At 41.0% G+C, this 22226-nt stretch overlaps 2 protein-coding genes and 1 pseudogene across 3 annotated transcripts in view; 1 reads left to right on the forward strand and 2 right to left on the reverse strand.

The window, feature by feature from the left end:
- CHRM5 (cholinergic receptor muscarinic 5) overlaps positions 1–22226 on the reverse strand; it is an 85290-nt gene that overhangs the window by 40294 nt on the left and 22770 nt on the right. The gene's annotated exons all lie outside the window — the stretch shown is intronic.
- The window catches only part of AVEN (apoptosis and caspase activation inhibitor), a 131763-nt gene that overhangs the window by 31254 nt on the left and 78283 nt on the right, over positions 1–22226 (forward strand). For both annotated transcript variants that reach the window (XR_013544286.1, XM_020795759.3), the window contains exon 2: positions 5075–5246. Coding sequence is in view for 1 of the 2 variants with exons in the window: in XM_020795759.3 (XP_020651418.2) it covers positions 5075–5246 (172 nt within the window). In the remaining variant the exon portion in view is untranslated. The remainder of the gene's footprint in view (positions 1–5074; positions 5247–22226) is intronic.
- Positions 6982–7136, reverse strand: LOC140703454 (U1 spliceosomal RNA; annotated as a pseudogene).

Below are 22226 nucleotides of genomic sequence, written 5' to 3' on the forward strand. Positions count from 1 at the left end.
AATGGTAAATGGTTTGGTTACTGTAGATTTAGAGTTTCTGGTAAATAACTTAGACCTGAAATGTTGGATTTCGTTTTGTACAATTGGTGTCAGTGGCAGTTCCAATTCTATGTATATGAGTAAATTCTGTTCTGTTCAACAAGAGGGACTCCTGAATAACTGAGTATAGAATTGCAGCATAAATTGATCTTAAGCACCTTAAATATTTTTTTACACCTGTAACTCAGGTCTGTGACAGTATAATAAAGAATGAATCTGAACTGAAAATTCACTTATTAATGTACCTAAAATGACCATGCTGTTTTTGCAGTGATCATGAACAATGTAGGAGTGAATTTAATTAAGAAGCTGAATTGCGCCAGTGAGAAGCAGAAAAGTAGCAGTGCTGCCTGAATATAGGGTATCTAGGGCCATGATTAATTACTAGTTAAAGCTTCAATGAGCTTAGAAGATTCCCTGGAAAAGACCCTGATGTTGGGAAAGTGTGAAGGCAAGAGGAGAATGGGATGACAGAAGATGAGATGGTTGGACAGTGTCACTGAAGCTACCAGCATGGATTTGTCCCAACTCCGGGAGGCAGTGGAAGACAGGAGGGCCTGGTGTCCATGGGGTCATGAAGAGTGGGACATGACTTAACAACTAAACAATAACAAAGCTTCAATGAACAGAGAACACTGGTGAATATTATGCAAAATACAGGGGAAACTATATTGGCCATATAGCAAATTCCAAAACCTGTTTTGTGGTGATACTTCTTTTTAGTTAGTTATGTGCCATCAAGTCAGAACTGATTTACAGTGACCCTAATAGGGCTTTCAAGATAAGTGAGACATTTGAAGAGTGGTTTAACCAGTTACACGCCCCCAGTGAGTTTCCATGGCCAAGCGGAGATTTGAACACTGTCTCCAGAGCCCTAGTCTGTCACTCTGTCCGAAATGATGTTTTAAAATAGGGAATGAACTGAAATTATCTTTTTCAGTATTGCTAGCCAGAAATAGTGCTGCATTCAAAATAATGGTCGCCAACCTTTTTGTGTCCTTGTTGTGGGCATTGACTGATGGAACTCTAAGGATGTGTCAGATTGATCTTTCTAAATAGGACAGAATAAGAAAAACTGTGAAAAGAGAGAAAAGAATAAAACATTTCAGATAATGAGTCATTTAATCCTTACTACTTAGGTGTAGCTAAAGTGATCCACAAGTGTAACTTCTTTTAGAGTGGTTCTGAGTAGAATTTTAAGGAATGGGGAATCAAGCTGGAAAGAGAGCACTCCAGAATATATGAAGACAACAAAAAAATAGCTTATATGAAGATGTAACAGCTGAAAAGGTAGTAAATCAGGGAATACTTTGATTCCCTCAACAAAGTTGAGGATTATGTTGCTTCTCATAATTCAGGAGTGAGCCTTTCTCTTCAGGCAAGCTTTCCCTTAGTGACTGATTGCCTATGCTTACACACACACACACACACACACACACACACACACACACGTGTGTGTGTGTGTGTGTGAGAGAGAGAGACACGTTTGTACATTTTAATTGAGCATGTAGAAGAATGAGGCAGAATGATCTGATTCACAGCATCAATGATAGTACAGGGGTGCCTCGCTTAGCGATTGCTTCATTTAACGATGTATTCACTTAGCGATGAGGTTTGAGGAGCGATCTTGCGCTCCGTTTAGTGATGTTTCCATCTGGGGGAATTTCGCATAGCGATGTTCGGGACCATGCCTCGCATAGCTATGACAGTTTGGGTCCCCCTGTTTCGCTTAGCGATGTCCGTTTTTGCTATTTTTAAAGTGTCTTAAAATGTTCAAAAGCTGTTTAAAATGCTTGGAATCGTTAGTACACCTTGTAAAACCTTTGCAAACTTAATTTGGCTGTGTTCTGAGTCTTCATTAATTGTTGGTGAATTCCCCCCCCCATTGGAATGCATCGACAGCTGTCAAACCTACAGTTCAATGCATTTCAATGGGGGGGAGAAAAAATTTCACCAAAAATTAACGAAGACTCAGTACAAACCCAAATTAAGTTTGCAAAGGTTTTACAGGGTGCACTAACGATTCCAAGCATTTTAAACAGTTTTTGAACATTGTAAGACACTCTAAAAATAGCGAAAACGGACCTGTCAAAACCATTGAAATGCATTGAAACCTAAACCTATTCAATACATTTCAATGGGGGAACCGCGTTTCGCTTAGCGATGTTTCTTATGGCGATTTTCTCTTCAGGACGGTAATCCGTTCCCATTGGAACGGATTGTCTGGTTTTCAATGCATTCCTATGGGAAATGGTGTTTCGCTTAGCAATGTTTTTTTTTTTGGAACCAATTAACATCGCTAAGCGAGGCACCACTGTACTTGCCTGTCCTGCATATATTTGTAAAGGAAATGTTCTCCATTTAGAAGGGTGTTGGTGAACATGTAATTTTCAAGATGGTGTGTAGTCAGTAGTGATGAGGGATAATGAGAGGTCCACATGTTGGTACCTCTGATTTTAAGCAAGGATCTCTATCTTTCTTCAGAGCACCTTCTTTGTAATTTTTTCCTCTCCTGCTTGCTAAGATCAAATATCTGTTGATCAGTATTTCTGATCCTTATTTTGGCACCTAAGTGCCAAACTAGAAAGGTCTGGTACTAGCTGCCTGTGTGGCACATTCTTTTTTTCGTGTGGCCTTAAAAAAGCATTCAACGTTTAGCTCAGTTGATGCCAGTAATTGGGCCTGCTTTTCTTTCTGGATTTTTTTTTCAGTAGAGGCATTCAAAAACTAGTGTCACTATCATAAATGGCCCACATTACAAACAGGAAGGGTGTCTTATCCCCAGCTTATGCCACTCCAGACTAGGAACTGCCTACCTTCATCATGTGTTTGTAACATTGTGACATTTTAGTCCAGTCGTGTCCGGCTCTAGGGGCCGGTGCTCATCCCATGTTCAAGCCATAGAGCCAGCGCTTCTCCAAAGACAGTTTCCGTTGCCACGTGGCCAGCGTGACTAGGGAACGCCGTTTTACCTTCCCACCGAGGTGGCACCTATTTATCTACTCGCATTTACATGCTTTCGAACTGTTAGGTTGGCGAGGAGCTGGGACAAAGTCTTTCGGAATCTTACGTCCTGAGAACTCTTTGACTAAAGATGTCAAAGACTTAATGGAAACTGTCTGGGTTCAAAATTCTAACAGTAATCCTTAACCTCTCTTTATGCCAGCTTTGCATGACAGTATAATGTGTACAGTGCTCTCTCATAAGATTTGTCGTGGTGATGTACAAGTACATTGAGCGAGGTTTAACAAAGGCTTGGTCTAGCAAAGCCATACTTTTATGCCTAGTCATAAAATTTAAAATTGAAGATCAGTCCCATATGCTGTGTGATTACAATTGTACGGGGGGGGGGGGATCAACATGATGCAGCCTGTGTGCGCATGCGTGCGTTCGTGAGTAGGTAGGTAGGTAGGGGCAGCTCACAACAAAAAAATAAAACAACCTAGCTTCTTGGGGAGTGCCTGCTAAGGCCTTGGAGCAACTACTGAGAATGCTGTCTCTCGTGTTCTCACCAAATGAGCTTGGGAGAAGGAACTAAGAGAAGAACATCCCCAAAAGATCTTAAAAGCCAAGAAGGTTCATATGGGATGATAGAATCCTTCAAAGAAGACACAAGCTGTATAAAGCTTTAATAACCAGCAGTTTGAATTGGGCCTTGAAACACTGGTAGCAAATTGCTGGAACAATTTGCAACCTTTTTAAAATTTTAGATATCTCTCCTTAGGGAGCTCCTTGGTCTAATCTCATAGCTCATTGTCAAGACTCTGATGTGTTAACTATTAATCTAAGATGTTTAGGTTAAAATTGTAATTGTTGTATTTGGGAATTATTTACCTATATAATTAAGTACTGTATTATAATTTGTTTATAAATATAAGTAACCAGAGTGTTTTAAGACTTGCTTGAAGTAGAGATAGTGCTTTCCCTGGCGAAGAAAAGACTTAAACCGTTCATCTCAAGGTAACTAGATCAGTTCCTATCATCTCCCATTTAATCTGAAAGGGAAAGGAAGCCTGATGACACTGTGATGAAGTCTAAGAAGATTGATAAGCTCCATGTACTGATCTCTGTCTAATGTCTGTCTGTCTGCCATCTGTCTATCTTAGTAACTCATCGCAGCCACAGTCTCATGGCAGAAAAGAGAATAAATATTAATCCACAAGGGCAGCAGCTTATTATGAAACTGAGCCAGCATTTCTGTGATGAATTGTGTCATAGACTTAGTGATGCAAGCAGTTGGTAATGGAGTGTCAGGATAGGCAGCTGGGAAATACATAATAATAATAATAATAATGTGCTGTCAAATTGATTCTGACATATGGCAACCCTCCTGTGTTTTCTGTGTATAAAGTTAAGGTTCCCTTTGACATTTAGTCCAGTCGTGTCCGACCCTAGGGCGTGGTGCTCATCCCTGTTTCCAAGCCGTAGAGCCAGTGTTTGTCTGTAAACAGTTTCCGTGGTCATGTGGCCAGCGTGACTAGACATGGAACGCCGTTACCTTCCCACCGTGGTGATACCTATTTATCTACTCACATTTACATGCTTTCGAGCTGCTAGGTTGGCAGGAACTGGGACAAGCGACGGGTGCTCACTCCGTCACGTGGATGTGATCTTACGACTGCTGGTCTTCTGAACTTGCAGCACAGAGGCTTCTGTGGTTTAACCTGCAGCAGCACCACACCCCACTATGTATAAAGTACTCATATGTAATATATTAGTCCCTTCTTCTGGTGGTGCTCTGGGAGTGTGCAGCCTATCCAGTGCTGCATAGGTGGCAGGGTGCCTTTCCCCATCAGCCACACACTCCAGGTGATCCTGATTGGCTCCTCACCCAGGTGGAGTTTCAGACTCCTGACCCCTGGCTCCCTAACCAGATGTTCAACCACACTGAGCTACAGAAGCTCTTGGACTTGCATACTAGCTAAAACATTCGGACATTGATTTAAAGCAACAGTTTAAATCTTCAGAAATTTCTAGCTAAAAGAAAAAGCTAATTAAAGTTTTTGATCATTCATCTTGTTGATATATGCTATAGGCTGCTGTTGATCTTGAATTACAAGAAGAGGGGAGAGAAGACCAGGGAAGTTATTCACGAAGAAAAGTCGTTTCCAACTGGCACCGCTATGAAGATAGTGAGAAAGAAATACAAAATGACAGCGTTGAATCTCAGCGTGGGACTGACTTCAGTGTTCTGCTTAGCTCAGCAGGTAAGAAAGAGAAATCACAAACAGCAGTTAATTTCATATGCTGTATATTTGTCCCTTCGTGGCAACAATTGGCATGGCTCACTGTTGTTGATAATTTAACATAGCTTGGAAGGTTATTCTGTCTGATTAAAAGTCTGTGAAAGTTTACAGGCTTTGGGTGGCATCTCTAGGAAGCGGAGTACGAATATAAGAAGCTGTGTTTTGTCACGTCATACCAGTTGTTCATTTTGTTCAACATCTACACTGATAATCAACAACTCTTGAATATATCTGTCACAAATCATTTCTTGTTCTATCTGGAGATGATGGAAGTTAAAGATGGGGCCTTTTGCATGCAAAACAGGCTATGCCACTGAGCTACAGCCATTTCTCCAGTGACATTTTCTTGGTCATTTTTCCCCTAATGGTAGTAGCAGTTCTTTAACAATTAATAGGTGCTAAAACGTCAATGAGGTTTCTCCTTTACTGATTAATGTTTTGTGACATTTCACAAAAATTTATCTGATATTTATTGCATGCTTGAACAAATTTAACTTTCTGGGCAAAGGTGTGAAGCCCTGGGCTATTTTTGCCTGAATTTTATCTCTGTTGTCTAAAATAGCTAACCAGGCAGGATTGGATTTTTTTTTTTAGTTAGTCAAATAATAGTGAAATCGAAAGAAATGGTAAGTGATGGTACAGCCCCCATTAATTGTGCCTTTAGTTTTGTATGTTTAGGACACTAGTTACAACTTTTAAATGGCTCATGTTAGAATAATGTCTTCTGTGTGACAGGAAGTGGAGGGATCAGGAGCTAGCTTTCTTTAGGTACTCTTCATTGTCTTGTGAATGAGGACAGGTTGCTTTCCTGTTTGCTGTGATGCTCTTCCTGGGCACATGGTGGTGCAGATTCTGAAATATGGCAGAAGCCATTATATACCTTCCTTCATTAGGCTTTAATATTATATCATTGATACAGTATTGATTTTGTTTACCATTTTCAATGTGGTATTTATTTGATTCTTTTAAAATATTTATATAGTACTGTTTTTAGCTTTCTTTTTTTTTAATGATGTGAGCCACCTTGGGTCCTTTTTAAGGGGAAAAGTGGGAGTAAAATATTATAAACAAACAAATAAATTACAAAAATACATATATTTGGATCTTGCTTCTCCTTTTTTGGACTTTTTTGAGCAAGTCCCCTATTTTTCCTTCGCTTTAGTCACAAAAATACAATTAATTCCTCTATTGATGAACCAACTAATTAGTTTAATAGAAGAATATCGCTATGTCAAGAATGGCTGATTAGCATTTGACAGAGCCTTTTTGCAACTACAGTTTCCACATGTGTATTCCCTAGTTGTAACTGGAAATACAGTTTCAGTGATGTAGTTTTACTGTATGCTTTGGATTGGTTGACTTTTTTATATTCAGTCATCTGCTTACCGTATTTTTTGCTCCATAAGATGCACTCCCTCCTCAATAGTGGGGGAGAAAGTATGTGCATCTTATGGAGTGAATACAGTAAAAAAGGGTTCAGCCACCACCACCCAAAAGCCTCCCACTGCCATGCTGGGAGGCCTCTGAACTGGCACCAGAGACTGCTTGCTGTTTGGGCCTCACCATTCTGCACTGCTGGCTTTCCAGGATCTGCTTTCTGGAGCCCACCTGGAAAACCAGCAAGGCTAACAGGCCTATGGCAGCAGGCAGTGAAAACAGCCAAGGACCAAAGGGGAAAGAGTGATTCTAGAAAGACCAGGGGAAACCGCACACACAGTCCCCCACTTAGGCGGTTGATTTTCCCACATTTGGGGAAATCACAGGGGTCAGCACATGCAAAGTGCAATAGATGAGCCTCACACTGAGAAAACCACTTTGATGATCATGGTATCTCCCCTGCCAGGCATGAGTTGGAATGGCCCCTGAACCTCCTGCCCCTTTCTGTGCCCTTGTCCCCCAAAGGCATGGTGACCCCCTGACTGCACCTCCTGATCAGAACAGGGCTGCACAGCCCCAGTCCCAAAAGAGGCCAAGAGAGCTACTCAGTGTTTTGGTGTGCCCCACAGGACCCCCATCAGGGGCTGGATGTTCCTCCCACAATCCTCCAGTGCACAGATATTAACATACCTAATATGCGGGGAAGGCAGGGAAAGTGGGGAAATTCAAACTTTCAGTTAGTGAAGAAGCTGCTTGTCTGCTTCCTTGCTAGTCCATGCAGTTAGAGAGCTGGGAGAGAGACCTGGGACTGCCTGGTTTTCTTGTTTTAAAATGTCAAATTTATTTTAAAAGCTGTTTGTTTGGGGTTAGTGCTTGGGTGAAAAGGTGCTCCATTTGATTTGAAACCTGCTTGTGTAGAAACGTGCATACCAGTACTTGCTTTAAAAGCTGCCTGGGAAGCCGTTCAGACCAGTGCCGATCAGCTGTTAGGTGGAGAGAGGGGAGGGCAAAGGAGCAGGAGCGGAGAAGAGCACAAAATGGCTGCCGTCTGCCTGCTGGCTTTTAGCTGTTTGGGGCTCTTTTTTGGCTGCTCTGGGGTCTACCAAGGCACTGTGAAGAGCAAGGCTCAATCTACAGTACCTGGTAAGTGACTTTCTTTTAAGTTTTTTAAAGTTTCTGACCTTTTTCTCCCCATAAAAACGCATTAATTAATTTTCAATGCATTTCTATGGGAAATTTGGATTCAACTTGCAAACTTTTCAACTAGTTCTGGGCATCTAATAGAGAATGTATTTCCAAAGGGTGTTGCAGCAAGGAAACTAACTGTGCCTCTTGACTTCTAACTGTATTACAGTACCTGCTTCCTGATTTCAGCTACTATAGTTTGTATTCAGTTTTTTTGGCTCATCAAGAACATTGTTCATGGTTTTATGTGGCCTAACCTGTTGGGCCTTGCATGCTATAAATGTTCAATTATGTCAGAAAATGGAGATTTGGTCTTATGCTGAGCATGTGCTACTGCTGGTGAATGGGATCAGTTTAAGCTTTGTGTTGCTGTTCTTTTGCATAACCTAAAGTAAATAAGGAAAACCAGCTGTTAAATAGTTTAATTCCACCATTTATCCTCCACACAACTAAAAGGGACCTCTCAATGCAGTGCCAAATCAGACAAACCATTTCTAACTTAATATAGGCTTGAGCTGTAGCTGGGCAGACTTGCACAACAATCTCATCTGTCATTGAGACATTTCTATAAGCATGTGGAGGAGGTGGATGAAAGGAAATGTAAAATATAGGTAGAGTGGTAATAGGTCTTATCACTGGCTTATAATGGTCTATATGTACTTGAATTAAATTCATGGTACAGTGGTGCCTGACAAGACGGGCGCTCCGTTTAACGATGAATCCGCATTACGACGAGGTTTTTGTGATCGCAAAAATGATCGTAAAACGACCTTTTGAATGGGGGAATTTCGCTGCGCGATGATTGGTTCCCTGTTTCGGGAAACAATTTTCGCTTCCCGATGATCAAAACAACTGATCGTTGGGTTTTCAAAATGGCTCCCCGCTGTTTTTGGAGCCATTTTTCGCTGCACAGGCACCTGAAAATGGCTACCGCTATGGAGGATCTTTGCTGGACAGTGAGTTCTTAGCCGATTGGAACGCATTAACCAGTTTTTAATGCGTTTCAGTGGCTTTTTAATTTTCGCTTTACAACGTTTTCATTCTACAGCGATTTCGCTGGAATGAATTAACGTCATAATGCGTGGCACCACTGTACACAAATTTATGGTACATAAACTAGAGTACACAAAGCTTTAAGGCTCTCCATTTGTTAATGACAGTGGTAATGGTTCTTAATGCTACTGTTGACTGCTGTTCGCTTTACATGGTTCAAATGTTATTCTGTTATAGTTTATTAAATAATTTATTACACTATTTGGTTCAGAATATATTTTCCTCCTCTAAAAATTATGTGCGTTTTAAGGTCAGGTGCGTCTTATGGAGCAAAAAATACGGTAACTTTCTCTGAGAATGTAACTGGATGAAGATTTCCCAAACATGCTTCAATCTGATGTTACTAATTGTAATCGGTTTGCAGTCTATTTTAGATCAACAATTGAAGCCATTCAACAGAATCTTGATTCCTTCATTAGTTCAGTACATCGTGTTAAGTTGTTGATTGCACCCTTTGGTCTGGGTTTACTGGATCAGTTTCAGCTTGCAATGCCTGATGACGTTGACAAGGCACTTGCATACTGTAAAGCCACTACCTCTCATGTTGATCCCTTCATGTCTTGGCTATTAAAATTTGCCAAGGATATAATTGCTAAATGGGCCATGTATTTCATTAATGTGTCATTTCAGAAAAGTTATATGTCTGCTTGCTTGAAAGAAACCATTGTTTGGCCCTTTCTTAAGAAACCTAATTTAGCAATAGATGATTTAAACAACTTCAGACCTGTCACTGAAAACTCATTTTTGGAGAGGTTGATTGAGATGGTAGTGGTAGGTAAGTTGCAACCATTCGCAGAGGAAACTGATTGTTGAATCCTTTTCAGTTGGGTTCAGCCTGTGCCACAGTAGTGAAACTACATTAGTTACATTGCATGATGACCTTTTACAGGAGGCTGACAGACAAAGTATAACTTCATTGGTCTTCTTCGATCTCTCAGCGATGTTTGCTATCGTTGATAATGGTATCCTTCTGGATAGACTATCAGGATTGGACACCGGAGGTCTTGCACTTTGCTGGTGCCGGTCCTTTCTTAATGGTCACACCCAGATGATCTAGTTTGGGGATAATAGGTTCTGCATTATGGGGCCCCACAGGAGCCAGTCATCTCCTCAGTGCTGTTTAACATGTACATGAAGCCAGTGGGAGAGATCATCCAGAGATTTAGTGTTTGTTTCCATCAGTTTGCAGATAACATGCAGCTCACGTGCCTTTTCACCTCATCTGCAGAAGATGAAGAAACTTGCCTGACCTGGATGGTGTTACACTATTCCTAAAAGGTTTGCAATTTGGGAGTAGAAATGGGATGTTTGTATGCATATACAAGTACAAATATCCCGGACTCAGGTGGTCAGGATCCCCAGTCCCTCTTCCCCGAACTGATCTGTCCACTAATGGGTCACAGTACACAAAACTGGCATCCTCCTTGTTGCGCCAATGTTGGACAAAGTCTGGCTGGCACAGCTCCACTTTCCTGTCCTTTTGGCCACTCAGCAGCTGAGCAGGGAGACTTGTCATCCTGCCCCTTGGCTGGAGTGGCCAGAAGACCAGGAAGGTGGAGCAGTGGCAGCCGGGCTTTGTCTGACATTGGTGTAACAAGTAGGATGCTGGCCACGGGCGCTGCACAGCAACCCAGAAGTGGACAAGTTGATTTGAGGAGGTGGACTGTGGATACTGACCACCTGGGTTCAGGATATTTGTAGTCTTATATGAAAATGAATATCTCATCTCTGCTTGGGAGTGCTTTTGGATTTAGCACTCTCGCTGGAATAACAGATACCTGCTGTGGAAAGAGTTGCCTGCTACTGAATTTGATGGGTTACAGCACTTAGTTGCACGTCTGTCTGGACAGGAAATCCCGGACACATTGGTTCATACACTGGTAATCTCAAATGTTGATTACTGCACTCCTCTCTATCTGGAGCTTCCCTTGAAGATGGTACAGAAACTTCAATAAGTACAAAATGTGTCAGATTGATTTTCAGGGCAAATAAATTCGATCAAATTTCCCTGATCCTGACTTGCTTGCACCTGAATATTTTGGGACCTCGGTACTTGTTGGACCATCTCTCCCAAAGAACAACTACCTTTTTGATGGTGGCCCCATCACTACGGAATGCTATTCCACTGAAGGTGTGTCAGGCCTTCTCCCTCTATAATTTTAGAAAACTTGTAAGGAGGAACTCTACAAAAAAGCCTTTAAAAATACTACCTCTGAGGTAAAGATTTTAGGACCTATATCTGGATGATGCCATCTGTTTTCCTTTGTTTCTTATACTGTGTGATTAATTTATAGTGTTTTCGCGAAGGCTTTCACGGCTGGGATCTAATAGTTGTTGTGGGTTTTTCGGGCTATTTGGCCGTGTTCTGAAGGTTGTTCTTCCTGATGTTTCACCAGTCTCTGTGGCCAGCATCTTCAAAGGACTGGAGTAGGAACTCTGTCCATGCTCTGTTGGTGTTTGTTGGATAGTATTTATAACTGTGGGAACGGCTTTTGTCTTTTTTCAGGTGATAGGGTAATCATCATGCAATAAAAACATGGCCAAAGAGCCCAAAAAACCCACAACAACAATTAACAGTGGTGCCCCACATGATGATGATAATCCGTTCTATAGAAATCGCTGTTTAGCGAAAACATCTTGCGAAAACCATTTCCCCATTGGAATGCATTGAAACCCGTTTAATGCATTCCAATGGGGGGAAATTGTTGTTCTGCGAGAATTGCCCATAGGGAAGCCATTTTGCGAAGCGCCGGTCAGGTGTTAAAATGGTTGCCCTGCGAAGCATCGGTCCCGAAAACATCAATTTTGCAAAGCGCCGATCAGTGTTAAAATCGTCATCTTGCAGAGATCGTCCAGTGAAAATCACCCATTGGAATAACTGTTTTGCGAATTGCTATAGCGATCACAAAACCTCATCGTCATGCGGATTCGTCGTTTTGCGAAAGGTCGTTGTCTAGCAAGGTACCACTATATAGTGTTCATAGGAATGATGGATTGAGGTTTTATGTTTTCTGTGTGCTCCCACTAAGTGGGACAGCATGTAAATTGAATGAATGAAATAATTAAATAAATACATTTTAATACAAACACATTAATAATAAGCTTCTTTTTACTAACTGGTAAAATATAAATGGTTTTGACATGCTATGATCAATATTGTGTGTGAAATGGTTTTGTTTGCTTTGAACCTTATATGCAATCTTCTGTTTTAGTCTTAATTTTTATGTTAGCATGCTGGCTGTACCTGGAAAGAAGCACCTTGTTAATGTATTTGTATAAAGAACCTAGAAAATGCGTTTTTTGTTTTTGTTTTTTGGTAATTATCCCTTTATGTCTCCGTTCTAAACAAAGGTACAGTGGGGTCTTGACTTGAGAACTTAATCCGTATTGGAAGGCGGTTCTCAAGTCAAAAAGTTCTCAAGTCAAATCTGCATTTCCCATAGGAATGCATTGAAAACCATTTAATCCTTATCTGCTCTTTTCCATAGAAACTAATGGGAAGCTGCTATTCTGCCTTCGACCACCAGAGGGGGATATTTTGTTTCTTTTTTTCTTAGGTCAAGAAAGGTTAAGGGAAGGCAGGGAAAATACAGTCCAGGCAGTACCAGGCAGTCTGAAGACTCCCAATCCACTCTCTAAACACTGGGAGGAGTGAGGAAGCAGACAGGCACCCTTTTCACTGGCCAACAGTTAACTGAAAGTTCACTTTTTGCACTTTCCCTGCCTCCCATGTGGGTTTTTTTCAGTTCTTAACTCAAATCTAAGTATGCAAGTCAAGTCAATATTTCCCTATGAGAGTGGTTCTTAAGTCAAAATGTTCTTAACTCAAGCCGTTCTTAAGTCAAGACCCCACTGTATAGTTTTAGTATCTGCTACAAAATATGAATTACTGCAGGAATGGGAAACATATTGAAAACCTATTTCTTGAAAGCATTTCATAAATGATACTTGCAGCCCACATGACTTCTATATAGTTGGGCACTGATAGTTGCTCCTGTTTCCTTTATCCAATTTTCTGTTGCAATCTTGGACTGTTGAAGGTATATTGCTTCTGATCCCTTAGTCATGATTAAGGGATCAAGAAAGAACCACAGGAGCGAGGTGCTTTGTATCCATATGCATACAGAAGAAAAGCTGTCAGACTTGTATGTGGTCTTCATGATAGTGCTTGCAAGTCTTTGAGGTGAATTGTACAAGTCCAGATGCCCAGTGTGGTGTAGTGGATAGAGTGACAGACTAGGACTCTTGTGACCTGTTGCTGCTTTTAATCATGGTTTCACCATCAGGATGTGAGGTGGTGATTTTTGAACATTAAATGTTTCCACCCCCATGCTTCCCTAGGATGAAAGTGATCCCAAGGTGCCTTGGAAACTGGAGGTGAGCGGGATCAGGAACTTTTAATTAAAGAATAGGCTTTAGTTGATGATATCATCCCACCCTGGGACACCTTCAAGCTTTTTGAACTTCTGGATAGCTTTGTGGTTTAGGGACCTGGCTGCAGAACCAGAGTTATGAGTTCAGTTCTCCACTGTGCCTCCTTGACAAGGGCTAGACTTGATGATTCCTAATGTCCTTCCAGCTCTGCAGTTCTAAGATTATTATTATTCAAAAGCACCAGGCACAGTCAATCAAAACTATAAAAACATTGACTGACATTATATAACAGATACAAGTTTTAACCCAAAAACTAAGTATTTGTTAAATATCTGCACAGCATGTATGTTGTTCCTAATATTGCCGTTTTTTTGTAGCTCCGATGGTGTGATTTCTGAGATCTGCAACTGCTTATAGTACTGGGTGAAATTCCTTGATATTGTTCCCAAAGCCCCAATGACTATGGGGACCACTCAAATGTGTTTCTTCCAGAGGTGAAATGTTTTGATTGCCAGGTCACTGTACAGTGGACCCTCGACTTATGAACGGCCCTAGTTGCCAACTTTTTGGGTTAGGAACCCGGTCTCATCGCAAGTAGTAAACCCTGCCCAAAAGGCAGGGAGAAAGGGTGGGAAATTTGAATTTCCTGCCCTTCCTCCCTGCCTTTGGATCTTTCAAAAGGCTTCCTCCGACATCGGAGGAAGCCTTCTGAAACCTCAGAAGCCAAAAAGGCAGGGAGAAAGCACGGGAAATTCAAACTTCCCGCACTTTCTCCCTGCCTTTTTGGCTTTGGAAGCAAGCCGGCCGGCCGGGGAGAAATCGGCTCTCTTCTTCCACCCGATGGTGAGTCCCCTTTGCACTGGCTGAGCTCAGCCGGCTGAAGGCACCAATCGCCTTTTTGGCTTTGGAGGTTTCAAAAGGCTTCCTCCAATGTTGGAGGAAGCCTTTTGAGAGCTCCAAAGGCGCCCATCGTGGCAGCAGGGAGGACCCCCAGGGAGGTCCCAGGGCTTGCATGCCACCATGAGAGACCTCCCTGCGGTCCTCCCTGCCGCAATCGGTGCCTTCAGAGGTTTCAAAGAGCTTTCCCTGACGTCGGAGGAAGCCCTTTGAAAGCTTCAAAGGCAGGGAAGAAGGGAGGAAGCGGAGCGCCGGGAGGTATAAATCTAAATAAAGTAAAGTAAAGTAAGTAAAGGCTGTGGCGGAGGCAACGGAGCACCGGGAGGCTAGAGCTGGCCGGGCGCTTGTCCGCTCGCCCCTGGCCGCGTGGAGGCAGCGGAGCACCGGCAGCCTTCGGACTGGTAAGTCCTTGTTTTTAAAAAAGCTTTTCTGTGTGGGTTTTGGAGGGTGGGTTTGGACTGGGGGGTTATGTTTCTGTGGGTTTTGTATGTGTGTGTATGTTGTATGTGTGTGTGTGGGACTTGCACTTTTTATTTTTATTTTTGCATTTTTTTGAAATGCTGGAACGGATTAATTCCGTTCCCATGCATTTCAATGGGAGGTGGTAAGTTGACTTACGAACTTTCCGAGCTACGAACGTCCTCCCAGAATGGATTAAGTTCGTAAGTCGAGGGCCCACTGTACTTCATTGATTTTTCCAGTTCTTTATTTCCAACTCTGGCATCCCCTGGAATTGCAATGTTAATGATCTGGACATTACTTTATTCTATTACTACTATATCTGGTGTGTTATGTTCAAGGTGTTTGTCCATTTGGACCCAGTAATCCCACAAGATACGATATTGACTTCCTCATTTTCTGACACCTTCTCTACCTGATGTTACTATGGGTTTTTAGAGGCTGGCAAGTTATATTTTTTGCATAATGACCAGTGCACTAACTTTTCCACTCTGTCATGTCTAACTTTGTAATCTGTCCACTCTATCATGTCTAATTTTGTAATCTGTTAGACGTGGTGATGGTGGTGGTGATGCTGATGATGATAATTAAAAAACACCAGACACCATCAACATTATAAAAACATTGTGTGGTATTATGTAACAGATACAAGTTTTAACAAAAAACCTAAGTATCTGTTAAATATCTGTGTAGTATGTATGCTGTTCCTAATAATGCTGGTTTTTATAGCTCTGATAGTGTGATTTCTGAGATCTGTAATTGCTCATAGTACTGTGTGAAATTTCTTGATATTGTCCTCAAAACCCCAATGACTACGGAAACCACTCAAGTGTGTTTCTTCCAGAGGTGAGATGTTTTGATTGCCAGGTCTCTGTAGTTTGCTAGTTTTTTAAATTCTTTATTTCCAACTCTGTCATCCCCTGAAATTGCAATGTCAGTGATCTAGTTCTTGCAATTCCAGTTCTGAAAACTCTTTATTCCAGATAATAAACCTTCTCTGGTCCATTAGTCATTGTTCAGTTATGTCACTACTTGGGTGTTTCATTTTCCAAATTTCCATCATTCTTTTTTGAAAACCATGGACTGTTGGGATTGCCTCGTAAAAACATTTCATAATTTCTTGATTTTTGGCAAGACTCCAAGTTTTGCATTTATGTTGTAGCTTTGCAGCAGCCTGTCATGGTCCCTCAACAGGATCTGCTGAGCCCTGTAGCCCATTTGTCATCAGATGCCATGGGGCTATAGCATCTGACATGGTCCTTGTTGACCCAGGTGATGACTGATCTGGTATGGATTTCTGTTTATTTCCTCTCATCATAATTGATGGTTGGTAGACACAGTTGCTCTGACTTCCCAGCTGAGACCTGTCTGGCTTGGAAGACCCTTCAGCGTAACTCTCAACCTCACTGAAGCACGCAAGCCCCTCTGCCTCAACAAGGCCTGTACCCATGGAGGGGATGATGATGATGCTTACTGTTGCACAACAGGATTTTGGCCAATGTGTCACATTAATAAAACATTAATAAAGCACTGCGTTATAGTTTATACTTCTAATAATGTTAGTAAAATGATTTTAGCAGATTTTTTTTCAGCAAAATAAAACTTGATATGGAGTCTTTAACATTGTTACCCTTTACATCGGTAGTTTTTAATTATTTATTATAATTTTAAATACATTTCAGTAGAGAGAATCTTAGAGATTGGCAGAAGAAAGAAGGGCAAAATATTGTAACAATTTAAAGACTGCCCTTTTTATTTTATCTTATTGTGAGCTTTCCTAGATCAAAACCCAGTGGAGATATGAGAGTGCAAATATATGTCTTCTGTATTTATTCTAAAGTGGTGAGATTCTGTTCAGATGAAGAAAGAAATACGTCAGAACAGTTAGTCCACTGGCACACATGTCCTAGCCCATACTTTTGAACAAAATGAGGAACAGCTGACTGATACATTGCTCCCTTACTACCCACCACTGCAGAAAAAATTACATGGAATCCTCCTGAAAGTCAAAACAAAGAATTTTATTTCTATATTGAATGCTTTCACCACCCCTCCCATCCTGAAATAATCAACAAAACACAGAATATGGCACACAGCCTTAACTGGGTGGAGTATGAGGCTATTTATAGCTTCAGAAACAATCCCAATATTGACATCAGAGGCAGACAAAAGAAGAGCTGTTGTTTCACAAACAGATCAGATTGCACATAGGAGGCTGAGAGATTATTTTCCAGCACCCTATTTTACTCATCCCTAGCCATAGACCTAACTGTTGAATATCAGAAAGAACTAAAATACGTAATCAAATAATCTTTGTAGATGTCTGTGACCAAATCTAACAGGTACACAACAGGATCCTGAATCAGTCACCTTCTGCCTGCTACCCAGAATATATAAAGTTGGTAACCCTCGATAGCCCATTGTAATGAGTATTGGTACCATCACCTCTGCAATGTCTGGTTATGTGGACCTTTTTCTCAAGCAATTTGTTTACAATGCCCCCACCTAGGACTTCAAGAAAGTATAGTCTATCCAGAATCTTTCAGAGGATGCCATCTGCTCATGATGTATGTATAGGCAGTCTACACACCATCAGAAATACCATTCTAAATGAGGCTACAGCAAATCTGGCTACCAAACTTTGTGTCTTTGTACTCACACATAGCTGTTTTATCATTGGCAATCACATACATATATACATATAGGTATGTAAGCACACATGTAGCTCCACAGCACAAAATATATTTACAGCTGACCTAGAGCAATGCTTCCTCAGTTCCTACCCCAGAAATCTGAGATTCATAGGCAACATCATCATCTGAACTTATAGCAAGGAGTTATTGAAGAGGTTCCCCAAGGACTTCAGTAATTTTCATTCTTTAATGAATCTAAGCCTGGACTTATCACTCTAAGCCTGAACCCCATGACAAGTACACTTTCTGAATACCACAGTGCAATTGGACAAGAGACATATCAGTACTACATTTACATCAGAAACACACTGGCAGTTGCGCATATCTTCTTGCCTCCAGCTTCCATTCAGAACACACTACCAAGTCCATTGTCTATCACCTACCTTTCCAATATAACCAGATTTGCTCACAACCAGTGGAGAGAGATTCGGGATTCATGGAGATAGATCAGGCATTTCTTAATTTTTAAAATTACAGTACCCACACACCATGGTGAAAAATTGATAGAGCCAGACGAGTATCCAAAAGCAACCTGCTATAAGACAGAGCCAATAGAGAGAAAACAGAACACCTTTATAGTTGCCTGCAGCTTCCAGTTGAGACCATTGAGATGTATGTGTCATCAATGACGTGCAGTCACTTCTTGACAAAAAATACCTCCTTCTGCAAAGCTATGTAGGCCCTCCAGCCTGTACTTGGCTAGAAACTACCTGCACACATACAAAATTATTGACACACAACAGGCAGCATAGCATAGAGATAAAGACAAGAAAAAACTTGAAATCTTGTGACACAGAATGCAGGTCCTCTAAAGCAGCGGTCCCCAACCTTTGAGGACTGCAGACCAACTAAGCCTCTAAGGAAGGCAGGGCACCACCCGTGCTTGCACCAGCGCTCTCTCTTGGGCATATGTGCTCTTTCCTGGGTGCATGTACATGCTCTCGGGTGCATGTGCGAAGCGGCGTGGTGCTCTCAGGTGCATGCACACACTCTCAGGCGCATGTGCTCTCTCTTGGAGAGTGGTGAAGTGGTGGGGGAACGCCTGCCTGCCAGCGCTGGCGTGAGCACTCCCCCACCCCTTCGCGCATGCCCCAGTGGCCACACACACCCCACCCCTTTCCTCTGCCGCATGCGTGAAGGGGTGGGGGAGCACTCACACCAGCAATGGCACACGTGTGCAAAGCAGCTGTGAGGGGGAGTGCGTACGGGGAGGGGGGTGGGAAGTTAGTCTTTGTGGCCCAGTCTGGCTCAGGCCACAGACTGGCACCGGGCCGCAGACTGGAGGTTGGGGACCTCTGCTCCAAAGGCATACATTCAAGTAGTGATCAAGGGTAAGGCGGGGAAGGGGGTAGGGAGAATGCATTGGTATCTAACTTGTTCCCCAGTTGATTAACCATGGCATAATTGGATCAGATGTGTTATATCTTGGCAAGGCATTGCTGCAAACAGTAGTAAGCCAGCCAGCTTGAAATAAACACAAAAGCTTTTCCCATTGTTTAGAGGGAAAACGTCTCTGTTTGTGAACAGGCTACCTTTTCTGCACTGCATCAACAGGTGCTTCTCCTGTCTTTCTGTGTCTATGTTCCCTGATCATTCTTCATACAAAAATAAATCCTTTCCAATATTTATATTCGGCATTTTGTTGGATCATACAACCATGGGTACATATTACTACGTCTGTAAACAGAACCTTCATACTTCTTGTCAGTGAATTAGTTATTAGAGATATTTGCTTAAACCTGGAACTTCTTCATACTATCTTTTTTTCATTTTGAAATGAAGCGTAATAGTGGTAAGGTGTATTTCATACCCTATTTGCTGCTGCTACAACATGTTTGCCAGATGTCAGAATTTAATCATGGATTATTATGCCTCCGTAGATGTAATTTAACTTAATGAAAATATGAAATGTCAACATTTGCTGCTTAATTCAATAAGGAACTGATATAAAAGGTCCCTTTAGATTTACAATGGTGTTAATGTTTATTAAAAATGGCTGTTCAAGTTATTACTTCTCAAGACTTATAGCATCTCCATTCAGGAAAATAAAATAAAAGTTAAAATGTCCTGGTTTTATTTCCAAGAAAGGTATATCTATCTTCATACAAAGGAACAGTAATTTAGCACAAAATAAAATGAAATGAAATAAATACCCTTGTGTTTTTTAATTATTTTCTGGTTGGTTTTTTTTCCTTATAGGTATTGCATATTAATATAGCAATACCTTGCTTCTGGAGTTCCTAGTCTGATAATAGAGTGATGGACCAGGACTCTGGAGAACAGGTTCAAATCCCAGCTCAGCCATGGAAACTGACTGGAGGAACAGAACTAGTAAAACCACTCTTTAAATATCTCACTTGCCTTGAAAACCCTGTTAGAGTCCCTATAAGTCAGTTGTGACTTGACAGCACATAACAATAATAGCTGTGCTTCTCCAATAATTGTCATCCACAGTGATTCATTGTCATTGTTGCTTTGGGTCTGAGAACTGTAGTTTAACAAAGTACTGTAGCTTTCTTCAGCTCTGCAACATCGCATGTGTTGGACCTATCTACTGCCAGGAACAACATAGTAGACTAGCTGAATATTCTTTCATCCAGGGCTTACGCTGATTATAGTATTGTGTAGTATTTTTTTTCTAATTCCTGTTCTGACAGTAGATCATTTGGTTTAGAGATTACACTGGGGACCTTCAGTGCCACTAAGGTTTTTGGTTGGCAAGTGTATATAAAATGTGAAAAAAATTGTTTGACAAATAAATTTGTCATTTGGTAAGCAGAAAGCTGACCGCCAAAGAATTGATGCCTTTGAATTGTGGTGCTGGAGGAGACTCTTGAGAGTTCCCTGGACTGCAAAGAGAACAAACCTATCAATTCTAAAGGAAATCAACCCCGAGTGCTCATTGGAAAGACAGATCCTGAAGCTGAGGCTCCAGTACTTTGGCCATCTCATGAGAAGAAAAGACTACTTGGAAAAGACTTTGATGTTGGGAAAGTGTGAAGGCAAGAGGAGAAGGGGACGACCGAGGATGAGATGGTTGGACAGTGTCATCGAAGCAACCAACATGAATTTGACACAACTCCGGGAGGCAGTGGAAGACAGGAGGGCCTGGCGTGCTCTGGTCCATGGGGTCACGAAGAGTCGGGCACGACTAAACGACTGAACACAAGCAGATTGAAATAAGAACTGGAAAAGCCAGGGCAACCACTGTCTTCTGCTCCTGCCTTAGTCCTATGGCATGAGGAATTGTAAACCCAAAGCAAACTTCTAGCCAAGTGATAGTTCACCAGGAACTGATAAACCTACCTTTACTCTCTGTGTGTATTACAAAAGAAGTACTGTAGGTTGTTGGGTATATTAATTATATATGTTGAGTAGATTATATCTTGGTCACAGGTTGTGCAAATCTGGTTTTGAGAGTAGCAGTTAATCATGATGGCTATTTTCAGCAAGACCTATGTATTAATTTTGGATTAAAGTTATTGATCATTTTAATTTTTGAAACTTTTTTTGCCTTACAACACTATTTCATTTATAAAATATTCCTTTCTCATTTATTAGTGTTTTGTTGTCCAGCTATCACTAATCTAATGTTTCTGCTATTGAAATTCAGTAAAGTTCTTTTTCAGTGTATTAAATCCTTCATTTATGGCAAGTATGAAATTTGCCATCTGCTGAAATTTAATTACTCCTATAATCACATTTTCTTTCAATGTTTTGTATGCCTTATGAGTCAAATATGAGATGGTGCTGAAAGATGTTACATTTGAATGCTGTGGTCCTTCAGTGCACAGTAATAATTAGTTCTTAGTGCCACAAAATGGTTATTGAAATCAAAGAGGCAGGCTGAAAAATACCTTGGGCCATCCATCATCAATCCAGCCCAGTTCTTTAGGATTATTATTATTATTATTATTATTATTATTATTATTATTATTATTATTATTATTATTATTATTATTATTATTATTATTATTATTATTATTATTGTTGTTGTTGTTGTTGTTGTTGTTGTTGTTGTTGTTGTTGTTGTTGTTGATGTTGATGTTGATGTTGATGTTGATGTTGATGTTGATGTTGATGTTGTTGTTGTTGTTGTTGTTGTTTATTTATTTATTTATTTATTTATTTATTTATTTATTTATTTATTTATTTAATATCCCGCCTATCTAGTCAGCTCAGGACCACTCTAGGCGGATGTCTCTTTATCTTTGCTGTGTCCTCATCTGGCACCCTGAACCTTAAAGGTATGTTTAATAGTGATGCATATACTGTATGCCAGTACATTAATAGTGTCTAGTGGGAAATAAATTTATGTTTGTTTGTTTGTTTGTTTGATTTACACCCTGCCTATCTGGTCTACTCATTGTATGTGTTAGTTTGAGTAGACATTGTAATAAAATACAACAGTGGTTTGCAGACTTCCTTAGAGATGTTTGCAAAGAGGCTTGTGCTTCAAGGAAGCAATATATGTCTACCAAACAATCTGTGCAGACTGTGGACTATTCTATTCTAGAATAAACAATGGAAGACCCCTCTCCTAAGCAGTTGTACATTCAGTAGGTTGACCAGCCATTATGAATATCAGGTGATCTGAGCACACATCTCATTGTCAGGCTGAACTGCACTTGTCATTGCTTACAGCTTGTATTTTACACAGAGGGGTTTTGGGCAGGTCACATAAGGAAGGAGTAGTAAGAAGTGGTCAGTTCAGAAGTATTCAGCCCTGAGAAGTAAGAAAGGACAATTGAAACAACATGTGGCTCAAATGCAGGAGATTGAGTTTGGAGGGCAGCAAAACTGGCAAGAAGAGAGCTGCCTATGTCCTGGAGTGGCAGAGTACAAGAAAATTGATGTTTGGCATATTCATTTGAACAAATGCTCTCTAGCCTCTTCCTGTTTC

This window comes from Pogona vitticeps, chromosome 1, assembly GCF_051106095.1.
Source record: "Pogona vitticeps strain Pit_001003342236 chromosome 1, PviZW2.1, whole genome shotgun sequence".
Lineage (NCBI taxonomy): Eukaryota > Metazoa > Chordata > Lepidosauria > Squamata > Agamidae > Pogona > Pogona vitticeps.